At 38.4% G+C, this 17,425-nt stretch overlaps 1 protein-coding gene across 1 annotated transcript; it reads left to right on the top strand.

The window, feature by feature from the left end:
* Positions 1-309: 309 nt before the first annotated feature.
* RAB1A (RAB1A, member RAS oncogene family) lies at positions 310-16,472 on the top strand. Its single transcript, XM_007429830.4, has 6 exons — positions 310-582; positions 12,180-12,252; positions 13,093-13,188; positions 13,918-14,013; positions 14,417-14,548; positions 14,994-16,472. The coding sequence occupies exons 1-6, from the start codon at positions 560-562 to the stop codon at positions 15,189-15,191; spliced, it is 618 nt and encodes a 205-aa protein (XP_007429892.1). The 5' UTR covers positions 310-559; the 3' UTR covers positions 15,192-16,472.
* The last annotated feature ends 953 nt before the right edge of the window (positions 16,473-17,425 follow it).

Below are 17,425 nucleotides of genomic sequence, written 5' to 3'. Positions count from 1 at the left end.
AGATCAACGGCTCGCCCAAGCTGCCACGTTTCCCTGCTGACGTTGCCCGGCCGGCTGAACCTGTTAGCCAATCGGTTACCTAAATATCAAAGTTGAGTCAACCGGGAAACAGGAAAGAAAGAGCTTTGATCGCGCACGCGTCAATCTGCCTGTAGGTTTCTTGGGAAACCGAGTTTTTTGCTGACTCAGCTCCAAAGCAACGCGAAAGCTGCCGCGGGCCTTGGGAACTCAATTCCCCAGCATTCCTTGCCAAGGTTCCCACCGCCTTCCTACCGTCATGTAAGCCCCAGCCCTCCACTAGAGGCTTCTCTGTTTCCTGGTTCGGAGGTGGCAGCCATTTTGAGTTTTAGGTGCTAGAGCGGAGAGGGCTGTTGTCGCCGCTTGTGTGGGGAGGAGTTGTGCCTGGTGGAAGGACACACCGTTGTTGCCAGTGTTGTCACCTTTGGGTGTTTGGTTGGATAGGAAGTCCGACCGTCCAGGAGCCGCCGCTGGTGGTCTGACCGCCGCCTGCTCCGCGGAGAGAGCTCATTCTCTACAGGCCGTGGGGGGCCCCGCTGACATGTCCAGTATGAATCCCGAATAGTGAGTAGAAGCTTTTTTCTGTGCATAGGGACAGAAGGGAGTGAGAAGGTTATGGAGGGAGCAGGAGAGGGGGACGGTGGTGGGATGGGATAAATGGTAATAGGGTGAAGGGCTTGAGTGGAGCAATTGCTCCTTGCCGAACGGAAAACGGAGGCAGAAGCGGCTTTGGTCCCACAGACCTTGGGAACAGGGGAGGCTGCTGTGGCTCTTGAGGGATCTAGAATGGTTGGTTGTGCCCGCAGCAAGTAAACAGAATGGTGACTTTGGATTTAGTATGCTTGCAAAAAGCATTCTGAGATTCCCCCCCCCCCTTTGAAAGATAGAAATGTCTGGGAATACTTTTGTAAGATGTAAATAAGCATCTGGGAGTAATTCAGAGTAGTGTGTGCCCCAGACTTCTGATAGCTAAGCAAGTTGATTTATTATTTGGTATATTCTGTAGCACAGGTGGGAAACCTGTAGATCTTATTCCGTCCTTAGTTGCTCTCTGAGTGACTGTAGATCCCCATCTACTCTTCCCCACTGTACAGGTAGGCAGTCAGGGATCAAGATCACAGCTTCCTGTCGTTAAAGCTTATAGTGGGGAAATGGTGTGTAATTAAAGACACTGGAGATAACTTTTGTTAATGGAAGTCAACTGTATCTTCATATTAAGTGAAGGGGGGAAAGTGTTGTTTCACCAAGGAATTTGGAGAAATGCACACAGTTCCCCTCATGTAATTCTCACAACTGTCTGTGAGGATGGATAGACTGGAAGATGATCCAAAGGCATGATGGATATGACACTTTGAACACCATAATACATCAACTGGACCTCAGTGTAATTTTGTTTTTCATTTAACCTGTTCAGTTCACCTTGTCTTACATTCAGTGATGCTTAGTATGTATATATATACTCTCCACTAGCTATAGATTTCCTTAGATGTCTTTCTCTAATAGTTGTTCTGTTCTCTTTGCACTTCCCAGCACCTTAACAGTTGTTTTTCTATTTTGCCTAGATGGGCAGTCTTTTGGTGATTAAAAGCTGTATTTAATATTTAGGGGAGGCAGAGTGTGACAAACTGGGTGGGTGACAATGGGCTTCAGGGAAATTTAAATTGTCTTTATTCATTTATTTATATATCAAATTTGTCACCACCCATCTCATTAAAAAATGATTGGGTGGTCTACAAAGCAGTTAAAATCAATTAAAATTACAATATAAAATAATCCTAAATAAATAGAAAATAAATATAATCCAAGGATAGATGTTAAACTTAGCAGTAACTCGGGGCGCATCATCAAGGCATTAGGTTTTAACTGATATGAGTACTGTAGAGCTTACACTATAGTTTTCATCTGTTTCCCATCTGGAAACAACAGCTAATTGTACCATTGGGGTTCAACAATCTGGGCCAGAAGGGATCCGAGAATTACAAAGGGGGATTCGAGACTGTCAGTTGTCTGTCCCTGTATATTATGTTCTGTTTTTACCATGTATCTGCACCTTTATCTTTGGTTTATAAACATATACTGTATCCCTTTTCATCTGTATCTATAGCTATTTCTGTTCTTGTTCATTGATTTTAAAGGGCACTCTATTTTTGGAGACCCCAACCCTTTTTCCTCTTCAATATGCATGTAGCTTGTTTCTCTCCACCCTGCTTTATCTTTACTTGTTCTTTTCAGCTTGGTAGCATTGATATGCTAAGGCATCCCTCTCTGAAGAATTTTTATTGGAGGATAATTTGGCTGCAACAGTTTGGAAAATAACTCATGTGAATATGTATGTATGTATGTATGTATGTATTCATTCTCCTTAGTACAAAAATAGCAAAAATAGGGATATTGTTGGTGGACTTAATCTATTCTTTAAGGCAGCTACAGCTGCATTGTTGAGGGCTTCTTAATAGACAGAAGTGTATAAACGAGTACTATCTGCAAAGTACAAAAAGAATGATTCTAAGGAAATGGCCCCCCAGTGAAAGAACAACTGAAAACTTGAACCAGAAATTACTTGCCCGAAAACCTATACTGTAATTAGTTCTGAACAGCTACTATTTGTGGAGTTTGTCTTTAGAGTTTACTGAGGAACTGAACAAAATTGAAAAGAAATGAAGAGAACCTCTAATGTTATCTCTAGGGGTTGGGTTACAAATAGCAGTTGTCACAGAATGGAGGTGAGAAGATTTTATGAGATGTCATAAAAAGTTAACATTTTGTTGTTTTATATTGAGAACTGATTGCTTATATAGTAAGTTGCCTTTGCAAAGAAGTTTGTGCCCCACAAACCTGCTAATGCAAAACACATGAACTTATTTCTCATTGAAGTCTGTGTTTGTAATTGATAAAGTGATCTTTATCATTTGATCTCTTTGTAGCTGATTCACACTTTCTGACCAGTTGCTATTGACTGATTATTGTGGATGTTCACTTTAGCTGAGGTCATGTGTTTGCCACATGATTCTTACAGAATGCTTTCTGGGCTTATGTTGATTTTGCAATGTTACTGCATTGCAGTGAAATACTTCTAAGAAGTGGAGACTGAAATGTGGAGGCAACATCAAATGAGTACTGTTGATTTTTTGTTATTAAAGATTTTTTATTGCTCAGTAACTTTTCTTATCATCCACCCTCTGAGTTCTATAGCTTAAAAGCTGAGTACCATCAAATCTTGTTCTACTGTTTCCAGGCAACAACATTAGCAGAGACACTTTGGAACAGCAAGTCTAATTTTATCATGAGTTAAACTTGCATGTGGTGAGAGCTAGGGCCTGAAGACTAAGCTTGTATTTGTTTTTAAGCATCCTAAAACAAAAACTAAATATTTGTTATTGTATCTGTGTTCTTGCTTAACACATTAAAACTGTAGCTTACTTAGTTATGTAGGATGCATTTAAACTGGGGGAACAATTTTCTGGAAGTTCCCAAATGAAATACTGAGCAACTTCAAGGGTAATGTGGGGATGACTTTTTGATAGGACCCTAATCCATGATAAATATAGGGGGCATTTTCTTATCTACCTTATTGGAATCAGATGGTGTTGGTGTGTCTGTGATATGTTCTTGAAGAATAGACCAAGAGGTGATGCCGGTAGCACATATGTTGCCTCACTGGCTTTCGGGGGTCTCAGGATTCCATCTTGCCCTCCGTACTTTGAATATCTATATGAAACTGTTGGAAAATACCAGTTAGAGGTTTGGACTACAGGTAGTACTTGATTTACAGCCATTCATTCAGCAACCGTTCAAAATTACGACGGCACAGAGAAAAGTGACTTACGACCAGTCCTTGAAGTTACAGCCAATGCAGCGCACCCACAGTCATGTGTTCAGAATTCAGGCACTTGACAGCCTGCCTGCACTTACGACTGCAGTGGTGCTTCAATTCCCCCTACTCACCTATCTCCTCCCCCATTTCTGCCCTTTTGGCTGCCCTGCACCCTACCTTGCAGGGTGGCAAGCAGCCCCAGAACCGCACAGCTCTGGAGCTGCTTGCCATGCCCTGGGAAGCCACAGCCATCACAGCCCAGTCCCAGCCACAGTTGCCCTCGCCACTCTGCACTCTGACACCTCTGCCACCCTGCAGTACATCACCCCAGCTCACCTTGCCATCTTCTTGTTCCCGCTGATGGGACATGCCCAGCCGGCCCTTTGCACCAAGAAACCCCTTTGTGCGAAGCTGGCAAAAGCAACCCTCTTTGCAAGTGGTTTCTCCAGCAAACGATTGCTACATGTGGCTCCCTGAACCAACCCCCAGCCCTTTCCCATTGGGCAAAACCTCTGGCAGCCACCAATGGGGAAAGCAGGAAATAGTTTTTCCCAATAGGAAAGGGCCGGGAGTTGGTTCAGGGAGCCATGTGTAGGAATTCTTGGCTGGATAAACCGCTCGCAAAGGGGCTTGTTTTTGCTGGATTGCTTTTGCCAGCTTCGTGCAAAGGGGCAGTTCTTATTATTGCCCCTGTGTGAAACCAGTAAAAGCAAGCTCCTTTCCGAAGGCTCAGGGAGCCACATGTAGGAAAAGTTCGCCAGAAAAGCTGGGTCTGAAGAGGCGAAATGTTGGTGTGGGGAACTGGAAGAGAAGATGGGGGAATGAATGCTTTCTGCAGTGGTTTGGGATGGCTGGATGGGGGCAGCTGCAGCTTCCTGGGACGATTTCGTGCGGCTAGGGTGGGGCGGCTGCAGTTCCCTGGGACAGCTTCACACGGCTTGGGGTGACTACAGCTTCCTGGGACAACTTTGTGCAGCTGAGCTGGGGCAGTTTCAGCTTTGTGCTGTGCTGCAGCTCAGAGGCTTCTTGCAGCCCCAGAGCCACAGTTCTGGGGCTACTTGCTGCCCCACAAGGCAAGGTGTAGGGTGGCCAAAAGCGCAGAGATGGAGGGAGATAGGCAGGTGGGGGAAGTTGTAGGCAGTCCCTTACCTTACTGAGGGTCTGGGAGGGACAAGCCTGGAACGGCTTGGATTGGGGTGGGTCCTTGGCTAATGGCCAGTGAAACATGCTTAATGACAGCAAGAGGAATTATTGGGATTGCAGTCGCTAAACGATGTAGTCACATGATGTCTTGCTTTATGACCACATTGCTTAGCCACAGAAATTCCTATCCCAATTGTCATAAGTCAAGGACTACCTGTAGAATATTGCTTACTAGTGCCAAGAAGGCTGTTAAAATCACGAACATGGGAGATTGAGGTGAATAAGCTGAAATTTAATTCAAATAAAATAATGTATAAGGACTATAGGAAGGAGAAGCTAATTTGAGGGAGATGTGCAACCATTTCTGGATTGGATTGCATTCCTTCTGAAATAATATGTTTGATGATCCTGGATTCAGTGCTGTTGACAGAAGCACACGTGGCATTAGAGATGAAGCAGCATGCATATATTGTATAAAATTTCAGTTTTCTTTTAATTAAAAAACTGGATATGCAGTTATCACTGTTCTGATTTAAGATGTTTAATCTGGTATGACTAGACTAAATTCAGGGTGTTTTATACTCTTTTTTATTTCAACATTCTACACATTTTACAAGTTAATTTTGAACAGCTTCAGGAGGCCTTTTCCTCTGAGAAAATGTTATTAAAATATTGAAATAAAATGGAGCACATAGCAAACAAACCAAGGTTCCATAATTAAGCATTTTCAAATCTTACTGATAAGCCTCCAAAAACTTTTAAAGGGTTTAATGGTTCAGTTACTAACAGAACAGAAAAGTACTAGAATGTAGTTGCAATTAATAAAATTAACCTGTAATTTACACCTGCAGCAATTTTCCTTAATTTCCTTTATGAGTAGTGCTAACTATACTAATTATAAAAATATTACCCATTTTATTTTGCAGTGATTAAGTAAAATTTAAGATGTGTATCTGTTTTGGATAGGTAAAGTACTGAAGAGTAGCTAATTCAAATAAAGAATTCTGTTAATAGGGATGCATTTGGGCCATGATATCTGCCTGACCTTGTCTGGTTTTTGGAAGCTAAGCAGAGTTGGCTCCCCTGATTAGTACCTGGATCGGCAACTTACAAAGAATACCAAGGATGTAGACTAGACTGGAAAGTTAAAAAAACATCCTGGAAGAAGACAGTGGCAAATTATGGCTGAATTGCTGCCAAACAAAATACAGTAGTGGAAGTTTGTAAACCCTTTAGAATTATTCATAATCCTGAAGTATCTGACCTACAATGTAATTGGAGTTTCATCTCATCTCCTGTTAATAGATAAAGAAATTCTAATTAAACAAAACACAAAACAGTATACTGTGTCATGTTTTTATTGAACACTGAACCACCATTTTCTTAATGGATTGCATTGAGTCGGATACTCCAAACAATTAGATGATAACCAGATGTGAATTTGAGGGGTCCTCCCCTTTGAAAAAAACCAGACAAGTTGAAAAAAACCAGACAAGTTGATTGCCACCATTGAGTCTGCTTTTCAGGACACAGTTAATGGAAGTGAATCTTGCCCTAATCAAATGAGATATCTTTGAACTTTGAAAAAGGATTGTCAATGCTCAGGAGGCTAGAGAGGACTACAAAACCATTTCCAAGCAGTTTGGTCTCCATCTGGCCATGTTCAGACACATAGTATACAAATGGAGAAATATAATAACATTGTTACCCTCTTCCCTGATGTATTTGTCCAATAAAAATCACTCCAAGAACAAGGTATACAATATTCTGTGAGGTTGCAAGGAACCTCAGTGTAATAGTAAAGGACTTGCAGGCCATATTACATTGACTGATGAGTCCTTCCAAGGAAAATACTAAATAAGAGTGGTATGCATGAGAGGACAGAAAGGAAGAAGTCTCTCCTTCCCAGAAAGCGTATTGCCACCTGTTTCAAGTTTGCCAAAGAGCACATATGTGTTCCAGCAGACTACTGGGACAATGTTGGGTGGACAGACAAGACAAAAGTGAAACTGGGCATTGATGAGAAACCAAAACATTGCATTCCAACTAAAGAATCTTATCCCATCAATGAAGCACGGCAGTGAAAGTAACATGGTTTGAGGCAGCTTTGTAGCTTCAGGAACCAGATGGCTTGCAAATGTTCAGGGACCAATGAATTCTGGTTTGGACCAATACATTCTAGAGAACATGAGCACAGCTACCCTTGAGTTGAATGTGGGCCATGCAGTACAATAGTGGTCCTAAACATACAAGTACATCTACAACGGAGTGACTGAAGTAGAAAAAAAAAATCCACATTTTGGAATGGCTGAATCAAAGGCCTGAATTTAACACTATTGAAATGTTGTGGCATCACCTGAAGTAATCAGCATGGAAGATAGCCCCAGAATATCTGAGTTGAAGCAGTTCTATAAAGAAGTATAGGCAAAATACCTTCAAGCAGGATTGATCAGTAGGTGCAGAAGACATTTGGATGAGGTCTTTGCTGCTAAAGGATATGTCACAGTTAAGATAAATCTTCACATTCTTTCTCCTGCAAAAATAGTGATTGTTGGTTCAACATATACAGTGAAAAAAATGACACAATACACTGTTTTTAAGTTTGTTTAATAAGAATCTCTTTAATTAGTAATAGGATTTAGATGAAACTCAGATCCACTGTAGGCTACAGTGCTGCAGGATTACAGATAGTTCTGAAGAGTTCACAGATGTTAATCTCACCACTGAACATGGATGTTACCAGGAGTCCAGCTCAGCAAGGAATTGATTACTTTGATTGGTTACCTCCTAATACCTTTGACTTTTGTTAGAGCTAGCAGGTTATCCCATGCATGCAGTTGCTATTAGTGTCAAGTTAATGAATGGTGCTGTGTGCTCTTTCAGACATACCCAAAATTTGGATGAAGCTAACATTTGATACAAGTCACAGCAAAGAAAAAGAAGGAATATAAGAGAAAACATGGGGTGCCAACGAAACAGTGTTCTGTGTACTTTGACACAGGAATAAGCTTCTTTGTATTAAGTGATGCTTTCAGTATTAAGTTTAGCTTTTTGTCTTCCAATCTCTTCTAATAGAAATAATTGCATGTGGATCACATTGAAATATTTCTAATTCTTTTACTATCTAAACCATATGAAATTGCACTTGAGATAATTTGATCCTTTCATTATATCTGCAATATCAAATTTGCTTAAATATTGACAGAACTGTACATGCTGTCCTAAATTCCTTGGAGAAAGAGTAAGACACAAATATAGTAATAAATGGCTGCTTTGATTGAACACACTGTTGAATCGGTAATTTAAAACTAATTTCTTTTTTGTTGAATAATTTTCTGAAAAGATATTTGCCTTACATAATAATTGTATATTACATGTTTTTACCAAGACGTGACACAAATCAGAAAAACATATTGCAGAATACCATAAAATAAAATTAGTTCACTAATTAACAGCCAAACCAATTGTCATTAACAGTAAAACAATTCAAACATAATAGCCATGCATATTTAAAGCAACACCTTACAATAATGACTGAGTATGTGTACCTCCATAATTTTTTTTTTTTTTTAAATGGTATGAACCTAGATACTTTCAAGATTATTGCCTGGTTATCCCATTGTATTTTCATTAATCTATTAGTCAAATAAAAAGACTTTTAAACCCTCTTTAAAGTTCATCAAACTTTTACAGGGATGAAAGGAAGGAGAGAGCTGATTCCAGAGTCATACGCCAGGTCCCTGAAGGCCTGGGACCTGGAGACCACAACCCTGGAGTAGGAAAGAAGCCCTGTTTAGAGGAATGTAAGGAACTAAAAGGATTGTTGGGAGGAATAAGAGCAGATGGGGAGGGGCGGAAGAGATGACTGGCTGGCTCTAAGCAAAAGTACCAGTAATTTAACTTGGGCTATGACTTGAATAAGGAGTCAGTGAAAAGCCCTCTACTATAGTAAGAGAATGAGAATAGCATGAAAGGTCCAGAACATCTCGCAAAGCACTACCTTGGACTGAGATAGAACTGCCATAAAATTATTGCAGTAATATAGGCATGATGAAACAACCAAAATATGCACCAATAAAACCACAAGCTCCTCTGTCAGAAATCCCCATCAGAAACCAAGTTTAAAATGTGAGGTTTTTATTTACTCTGCTCCTGTAAAAGTTCTTTGGGGCTTTCCTGTAAGTTGGTGTACATAGGGAAACATAACATTTTAGTTTTGTGTGTGAAAAGCATCTTTTCAGCTTTATCTTAGATTGTATGTCTTATTTAAAAACTCAGTTTGATAAATGCCGTGTGTGTGTTTGAAGAGTTAAAATTTTTCTGAAACATTTAATTTTAGATTTTTCTAGCAGTCCTACTGATTCTTAACTGTATCTAATCAGTTATTCTATTAGATATTGATATGCAGGCTGTCAAAATATTAAACTTGTGAAGTTAGCCAGGCTGCAAGATGAAGTGCTAGACAACTTAATTGTTCTATGGAAGCCTGGTGCTGCAGTGGATGTCCACCTTTTTGTAATTTTTTGAAACTCAAAGATTTAAACAATTTCTAACAACATATCCTTTTAGCACTGGTAATAATGAAAAAATGTATTGTTTTAAAGCCTCCTTTTTGGCCAAAATAAATTCTTTTCCTTCCGAGGTACTTTTTGGAAGGTACAAACACATCCCCAATCATGAGAGGCTCTGTTCTTGTGGCACTCCCAACACAATTCACCATATAATTTTTGACTGTCACTTAGTTGAGACTCTTTGTTATGAACTGCTTTTAAAACCCTTGCAGGGCAAATATCTGCTAAACACTATCATCCTGCCTAAATTTATTGAGAGACACCGTGCCTGCAGTTACTAGAATTGTTGCTAAATTCTTGGATGAAGTATTCAAAAGTAAATGCAAACAATTTTCACAATGAGTATGACTACCCCTTTGATTAACTTCCAATATGTAACTGTGTGTTTTTGTATCTTTTATTGTCTTTTTAATGCCCATAAAGGTTTGATTGATTGATGGTATTGTTTTAAAGTTGCATTGCTAATCTTCCTTGGCTGCTGTGTATTTTAATTTTTGTATTTATGATAGGAATTTGTTTTTAACTTAAGATTGTTTGCAGCCCAGAATCATTTCTTTAAAAAATATTTTTTTATCCCACCTTTATTCCACCTTTATTATTTTTATAAATAACTCATGGCAGTGAACATACCTAATACTCCTTCCTCCTCCTATTTTCCCCACATCAACAACCCTGTGAGGTGAGTTGGGCTGAGAGAGAAAGTGACTGGCCCAAAGTCACCCAGCCAGCTTTCATGCCTAAAGCAAGACTAGAACTTCTAGCCTGGTGTCTTTACCACTAGACCAAACTGGCTCTCATTTGCTGAGATGGGTGGCCATACAAATTGAATAAATAAATAAATAAAATAATTAATTTGTGTTAATCACAGGTGTTCTGAGGATTTCATTTAATGTGATACAGTGGACTTAAAACATGACTTTCAGCACAATCAGCAAGGAGGGTATAGAATTCCATGTGAATCTTTTTGCGGGTCTTTTTGTTTTCTATCTTATTCTTGAACTTCAATCCTAAACCAGTCCCACTGAGAAGAACTTTAAACCATGAGTTTAGAAAAGGGTTTTCTATAAAGCTGTCCATGATTCATTTTCAGTGCTTTAGATGTATAGTAACCTAAATTGTTACGTGTGTTTGCTTTTTTTATAACACAGTGCAAGACAAGTATTAAAACATAGGGGCATGAAAGACTTAGTGATACTTTTTTTCCACAATTTTAGGTATCTCACTTATAGCTCCTTACTATAATTGTTACACCAAAACAAGTTGTCTACTTCAATTGTCTTTGTATGACATCAGTGGTCTATCTATGGGGATAGAGAGGAAAACATGGGAGTAAACAGCAGAATATTGAACCAGCTGAATAGTGCCTAAAGAATTGGGAAAAGTCTCAATATTTGATGGTTCATAATTTGAATGTTTTTAAATTCTATTTGGATTGAGAAAACCTTATAAAAGAATTTCACTCACTTGTTTCAAGTACTCCAGAATTTATTTCCTGTGAGAACATATAGTTATGACTGGGATAAAATAAATTATGTGGTGTTCTGTAGCTTTGACATCTTAGAATTAATCACTAGTAATAAGACTGCTTAAATCTGAAACAAAATATAAAATTGTTTCTGAAAATTATTATTTCATTAAATGTTATGTCAGAGCCTCCCTTGTAGTGAAATGCAAAGATAAGGTAGCTCAATTTAAAGTCCTTCCACTGTTTGTGATTTCTCTAATTTCAGATGTCAGGGCCTCCAGAGAAAGGTCTTGGAGGATAATCTTGATGTTAGGCTAATTGCATTCTCGATTCACCACAAAAAGATTTAAAAGCTGCTTAAGAATTCTATTTGGAAACAAACAAAAGCTAGTGGAAGTTATGTAATGCAGGCAAGATGTTCCATCTATCTGGTTCCAGTTAGCAATCTGGGAGCTTTACCTTGACCAACTTAAGTTCTAAACTGGCTCCAAAGAAACTCCATGTATACTGTACTGTGTTTCCAAGCAGTTTATGATAGCGGAAATACTGCTAGCACCAGTTTTAGTAGAGAGGTAAACAAGGGACAAGAGTAGATCTGATAACAACTTTAGGCTGATTATTTGATTCTTTGCTGCTGAGTGTATCATTTACAGTACCACACATGAGCTGTCTATCAAGAGTAGTTCCATCTTCTCTGGAATGAATTTCAAATTATTGATCTTCATCCAGTCCATTACTAATTGTAGACATTTCTACTGCTTTGTTAAAGATTGTTCTTCTCCAAATCCATTATTCAAGTCAGAAAGCAAAATGGAGTCGTTCAAGTGCTGGAGGAGCAGTAATTTCATAGTAATATCTTCTGTGGTATCAGGATTCTCCATCAGAAAGTACCAATTATATTGACCAATTGATCTAGAAAGATAATAAAACTGAAGATCTGTAACAGTTCCGTTATTTTCTTATTTTCATCACAATTTAGTTTCCAGATAGCCACAGAATTTAGATTTAAATTTGGATTTCAGGATAAAACCCATTTATATAAATACTAGCATATTTTGACAGGAAGAAAATTGTCAATTTTAAATAGAAATAATACAAAATAATATATGAATAAATAGCTTTAATCCATCATAATATTGTAGGTATAATTGTAATTTTCTCTTTGCAGTGATTATTTATTCAAGCTGCTCCTTATTGGAGACTCTGGTGTTGGAAAATCTTGCCTGCTGCTTAGGTTTGCAGTAAGTTGTCATCACTTTTCAACTTTGGGTTAATGATTAAAAATGGTATTATATCTAGGTGTTTTAGCCTCCATAATGTTTATACTTGCTAAGTATTTGTAAAATAAAACATCAATTTCCAAGAAAAGTTAGAAGAACTGCTTATCTTGTGGATGCATTCATGAGACATGCAGTCAATCCTTCACAAAACTAAAAGCCCAATTTTGCAGTGTTCCACCTAGAGCTCTTAAGGTGGATATATGGCTGAACTTGGGGGCTGTTGAATTTTGCTTGCCATGTAATTGTGTGAGGCCAGTTTGCATGCTCAGTAGAACTAACAGTCATCAAGAGATAAATCCTACATTTGATGCTCTGTTCTTCACTGTAGTGTGAAGTGAATTATTGAAACATTCCATGTCTTTCCAGGTCTACATGGTATGTGCAAACCATACAGAGATCTGATCCTGTAATTGGTAATGTTTGTGTGGTATACTAAACATATAGATGGCTTGATTGTATTAATCATTAGCTTAAAGTAATTACTCTCCCAACGAGCAGAGAAAGCAGCTCTAATTTGTTCTTTCTCTGGCTCAAAAACTGGCTTGTACGATATGCTAAATTAATGGCAAAGCAGTCAGTAGTTTGATAATGTTCATTGGCTCTTCTCATCATTATCTGAGCATTCTGAACTAGAATCTACTCATTTTTTGCTAAGCCAAAATTCCAGCAAATTTATCCATCATGGCTTCAGTTGGTATTTTAATCAAATCTTTGTTTATTCCGGGACAAGTTTCTCCTTTCTGTGGTGATGTTTTGGAATACAGTATTACTAACGATTCTAAAATTGTTTCCTCTTCCTAGGATGATACATATACAGAAAGCTACATCAGCACAATTGGTGTGGACTTCAAAATCAGAACTATAGAGTTAGATGGCAAAACCATCAAGCTTCAGATAGTAAGTACCACTGGTAAATCTCGGCAGGCTGCACTATTTAGGGCATTCCTGTAAGTTTCATAGGCTAGTTATGCCATAAGCTATCCTGCATTGTGGCCAGTTCCAAACTCTGTCAGGTAGCAGCAAAACTGGACTGAAGAGAGTAGTTTTATACGTACAGCAATACATGACAAGTGTTCCTCTGTGTTTTGTACTTTGAAGGTACTTTGTGGTAAATTTACCAGAAGGTGAGGGTATATCCAGGATAAGCCTTCCATGAACAAAAGAACTCCATTTGTTGACAAATGAAGCCTGGATTCAACAGAGCCTCCTCCTCGGAGGGAATAAGAAAGAGACTTTCAAAATGCAGAAGGCTAACCAGCTGCCTTTTCAGAAATAATTTTTTGGAATGCTTACCCTGAAACATCAGAATTTGGTTTTATTTAAAGGTTTAAAAGAGATGGCAAGAAAGGACCCTTTACTGATGCCTTCTGGTGATCCTTTTAACAGCCATGAGCCTAATATTAAATCACCAACAGCATTTTATAGTTGATTTCAGTGAAATATGGATTCTGCTTCATTGTTTAGGGAATTTCATCCAATCTTTATTTAATCTGATCTTTCTATGGTAGGTATTTCAGAATAGTCAGTTGACTAGTAGTATTACCAAAGTCTTTTAATCTGTCCAGTCATCAGACCAGAATGGATGCAGTCTTTTAAGTACTTTTCCACATTTTCTTGTTTTCATAGTGGGATACAGCAGGGCAAGAGAGATTTCGAACAATTACTTCTAGTTACTACAGAGGAGCTCATGGCATCATAGTTGTGTATGATGTTACAGATCAGGTAAGCATTTGTTGGTTGGACATGTGAAGAAATAGCATGAGCGTGTCATAAGGAAATGTAATTTTGTATATAACAGTAATTAGGTGAATAGATGATTGAATTCAGTGGTGACTGTACTTCCTTTCACTTTGAAGCCTTGGTCTCCTTGTAAGTTGTCTTGCTGCATTTTAAGTTATCTCCCCACCCCCATCCCAGATGCTTCAGCAAGTTATTTTTAATTTTCTGGTATATCTTTGTATAAAAGAAAAGTATTTTCAAGCCAGAAATTCCTAATTTATGAAGCAGAGAAGAGAGGTGGGCAGTATTGGAATTGTGTTTAAAATGCAGTGGGATTTGTCTTAGAATCCAGATGCGCTATAGCAAATGGCTGAGCCTAGATTTAATATATTCCTTTATCTTTTAGGAGTCTTTCAATAATGTAAAACAGTGGCTTCAAGAAATAGATCGTTACGCCAGTGAAAATGTTAACAAGTTGTTGGTAGGAAACAAGTGTGATCTGACTACAAAGAAAGTAGTAGACTATACAACAGCAAAGGTATGCCTATCTTTTAAACAGCTTAAATCTTCAGAAACAGAAAAATATTGTTGACTCCACTATGATAATAATAAGCTATAACGTGTATAATGCTGAAAACCAGTGAGGTATAGTGGTTAAAACATTTGATTAGGCCTGGGAAGCCCACATTCAAGTCTATCAATGGAACTTCACTGGTTGAATTTGGGCCAATCACTATATCTCAGTCCAACCTACTTCACAAGGTTGTTGTGAGCATAAACCTGGAAGATGAGGACTGTATATGCCACCTTGAATTTCTGGAGGAAAGGCTGGATGAAAACCAGACTAATAATAGTTAAAGCTAAGTGAGGATATGTAAAACTGCTTCTGATGCTTCCTGTTCATAATTAGCTAAATATAGAGTAACTACATTCTTTTCCAAATTCTGGATAATAGAACTAATAGTGATGTGTTTACTCTACAGGAATTTGCAGATTCCCTTGGGATTCCATTTTTGGAAACCAGTGCAAAAAATGCAACAAATGTAGAACAGTCTTTCATGACCATGGCTGCTGAGATCAAAAAACGAATGGGTCCTGGAGCTACAGCAGGCGGTGCAGAGAAATCCAATGTTAAAATTCAGAGCACTCCAGTCAAGCAGTCCAGTGGAGGTTGTTGCTAAAACTTTCCTTCCCAGCTCTTTCTCAACAATGAATTTGAAATCTGAACCCAACTGAAAAATGCCTGAATTGTACTGTATGTAGCTGCACTACAACAGAACCTTATCGTCTCCACAAAGGTCAGAGATTGTAAACGGTCAATACTGACTTTTTTATTCCCCTGACTCAATAAAGCTAACTTCATTTTCAGAAATGTGTTAAACCTTTTGTGTGCTGGTTTATAAATGCGTGTAATCTTTGTTACTTTTTCTTATACCAGATCGTTTCCTGTGGTTGGCTAAACTTTGAACATTATTTTGTTCTGATCATATTGGCACGTTTAGATGTCAGGTTTAGTCTTCTGAAGATGAAGTTTAGCCTTTTTTGTATTCAACAGCACAATTGTGGCTGTCACTTTTCCATGCATAAAGTTCAGTAAGGTGTTCTATGTAAGATCTAATTTGCTAGTTCCATGTAGAGCTCTAAGAAAATGGAAAGAATACACACTACCCGGGATTCTGAGATCAGCACTAAATAGCAATGTGCAGCCAAAGCAGGTTTGGACTCTTGAACAGCACCTCCCTTGGCAACCCCCTTTTGAAACAGCAGAGCATTTCACAAAGGGGAGGGGGGTTGCCATTCAAAAGGAAGTTGCAGTTCCATAATATTCTTTGGATCACAGATGCTGATTTTTCTTCATACTCTGCATATAATTTGTGGCTCCAGACTCTTGTAATTTGTTGCACAAAATGTAACAAACTGAAGAAATGTTTAATAAATATTGTACTTATTGGAAGTAATATCAAACTGTATGGTGATAAGTATTGTCTTAATTCTTATGAATAAGGGGAAAGGCTTGCATTGTGCCCCCAGTGAACTTTTTGTGTGCGGTATTGGCACTTTAAAACCACTTCCTTATAGACTATACCTGCCCAGCCCAGCAAATGACTAGCAAATATGGCCTACATGACTAAAATGTCATGGTGTTTCTGGCATGTGCGCTATACTTGGAACACAACTTATAGCATTGTTTATAGAATCATAATCACTCTAAATGTACCATCTCTCTTACCCTTTGCATCCTAATTGTGTTTGAATCTATTTCTGAATGGTTCCATTTAGAAATTATTTGTCTCTCTTGCTCTGTCATAGAAAAGGAAACAGTATTTTTCCTAACATATGAATGACTTCAAGCTAACAAGGTGATGTTAACTCTAATGGTATGTTATGTCTTTTCTAAATAATGTTACTTCCATTCTCTCACAATCAATACTGTTGACTTTAATAAAATTTCGTGCAATTTATTGGTTGGTTTGGTTATGCACAAAGGCACAAGAAAGCTGCAGTGGTAGGCATGGTAATAAAGCAGCTGACCAAAAGACAAATATACATTTGTGCAGGGAGGAAACATTTAAATACATATGTGAATTTGAGCAAAAATTGTGGCTTGGATATTGCTTCAGTGACCACATGTAGAACTTTTGTATAAAGAAACTAATCCATTAGTGCCTGATATCTGGGTTTTAAAGTTACCAACTTGATAAAAGGATCTCTTATTTACAAAATAAATTAATTTAAAAATGTCATTGACGCTTTTTTGTAAGGAAACACTCAGATGTGATTGAGAGGCAAATGTATTAGCAAATCTCTAAGAAAATTTCATCCCCATTATGGGATAGATATTAGTGATTTGCAACTGGACCGCATAATACCTTAACTCTTCATAGTACTGTTGTTAGAAGATTGAAATTACTGAATATTTGAATTTGCTCTTTAACTTCAACAATAAAGTGTACTTCAGAATGAGAAATGTTTAGTCAGTTGCTTCATAATGTGCTTTTAGTCTTGTAGTATAAGTAATTCAGAAAGAAATGTCAGCTACAATCCTTAAATGAGAAATTGGGGTAATTCTGAAAGTACTGAGGTCTTTGGGCAATACAGGTAGTCCTCGACTTACGACCAGAATTGGGACTGGAAGCTCCATTGCTAAGCAACGAGGTTAAGCGAGCCACGCCTGATTTTACCACCTTTTTTTGCCATGGTCATTAAGTAAATCACACGGTTGGTAAGCAAATCCAGCTTCCCCCATTGACTTTGCTTGTTGGAAGTCCTGGGAAAGTTCCAAATGGTGATCACGTGACCCTGGGACACTGCAACCGTCGTAAATCTATGCCAGTTGCCAAGCACCCAAAGTTTGAATACCTGACTGTGGGGATGCCGCAGCAGTTCTAAGTATGCGAACCAGTCGTAAGTCACT

This window comes from Python bivittatus, unplaced genomic scaffold (assembly GCF_059951505.1).
Source record: "Python bivittatus isolate LINGU-HERP-01145 unplaced genomic scaffold, Pbiv_v1 ctg000020_np1212, whole genome shotgun sequence".
NCBI classification, from domain to species: Eukaryota; Metazoa; Chordata; class Lepidosauria; order Squamata; family Pythonidae; genus Python; species Python bivittatus.
Note: the sequence above shows the minus strand (reverse complement) of the source record. Positions and strands in the feature narration are given on the sequence as shown.

What these genes read in the sequence shown, in the direction of transcription:
- RAB1A (XM_007429830.4), top strand. Translation starts at nt 560, where the DNA reads ATGTCCAGTATGAATCCCGAATA. An exon ending in TCCAGTATGAATCCCGAATA is followed by an intron (nt 583 to 12,179) that starts GTGAGTAGAAGC and finishes TTCTCTTTGCAG; the next exon opens with TGATTATTTATTCAAGCTGC. An exon ending in GCCTGCTGCTTAGGTTTGCA is followed by an intron (nt 12,253 to 13,092) that starts GTAAGTTGTCAT and finishes TCCTCTTCCTAG; the next exon opens with GATGATACATATACAGAAAG.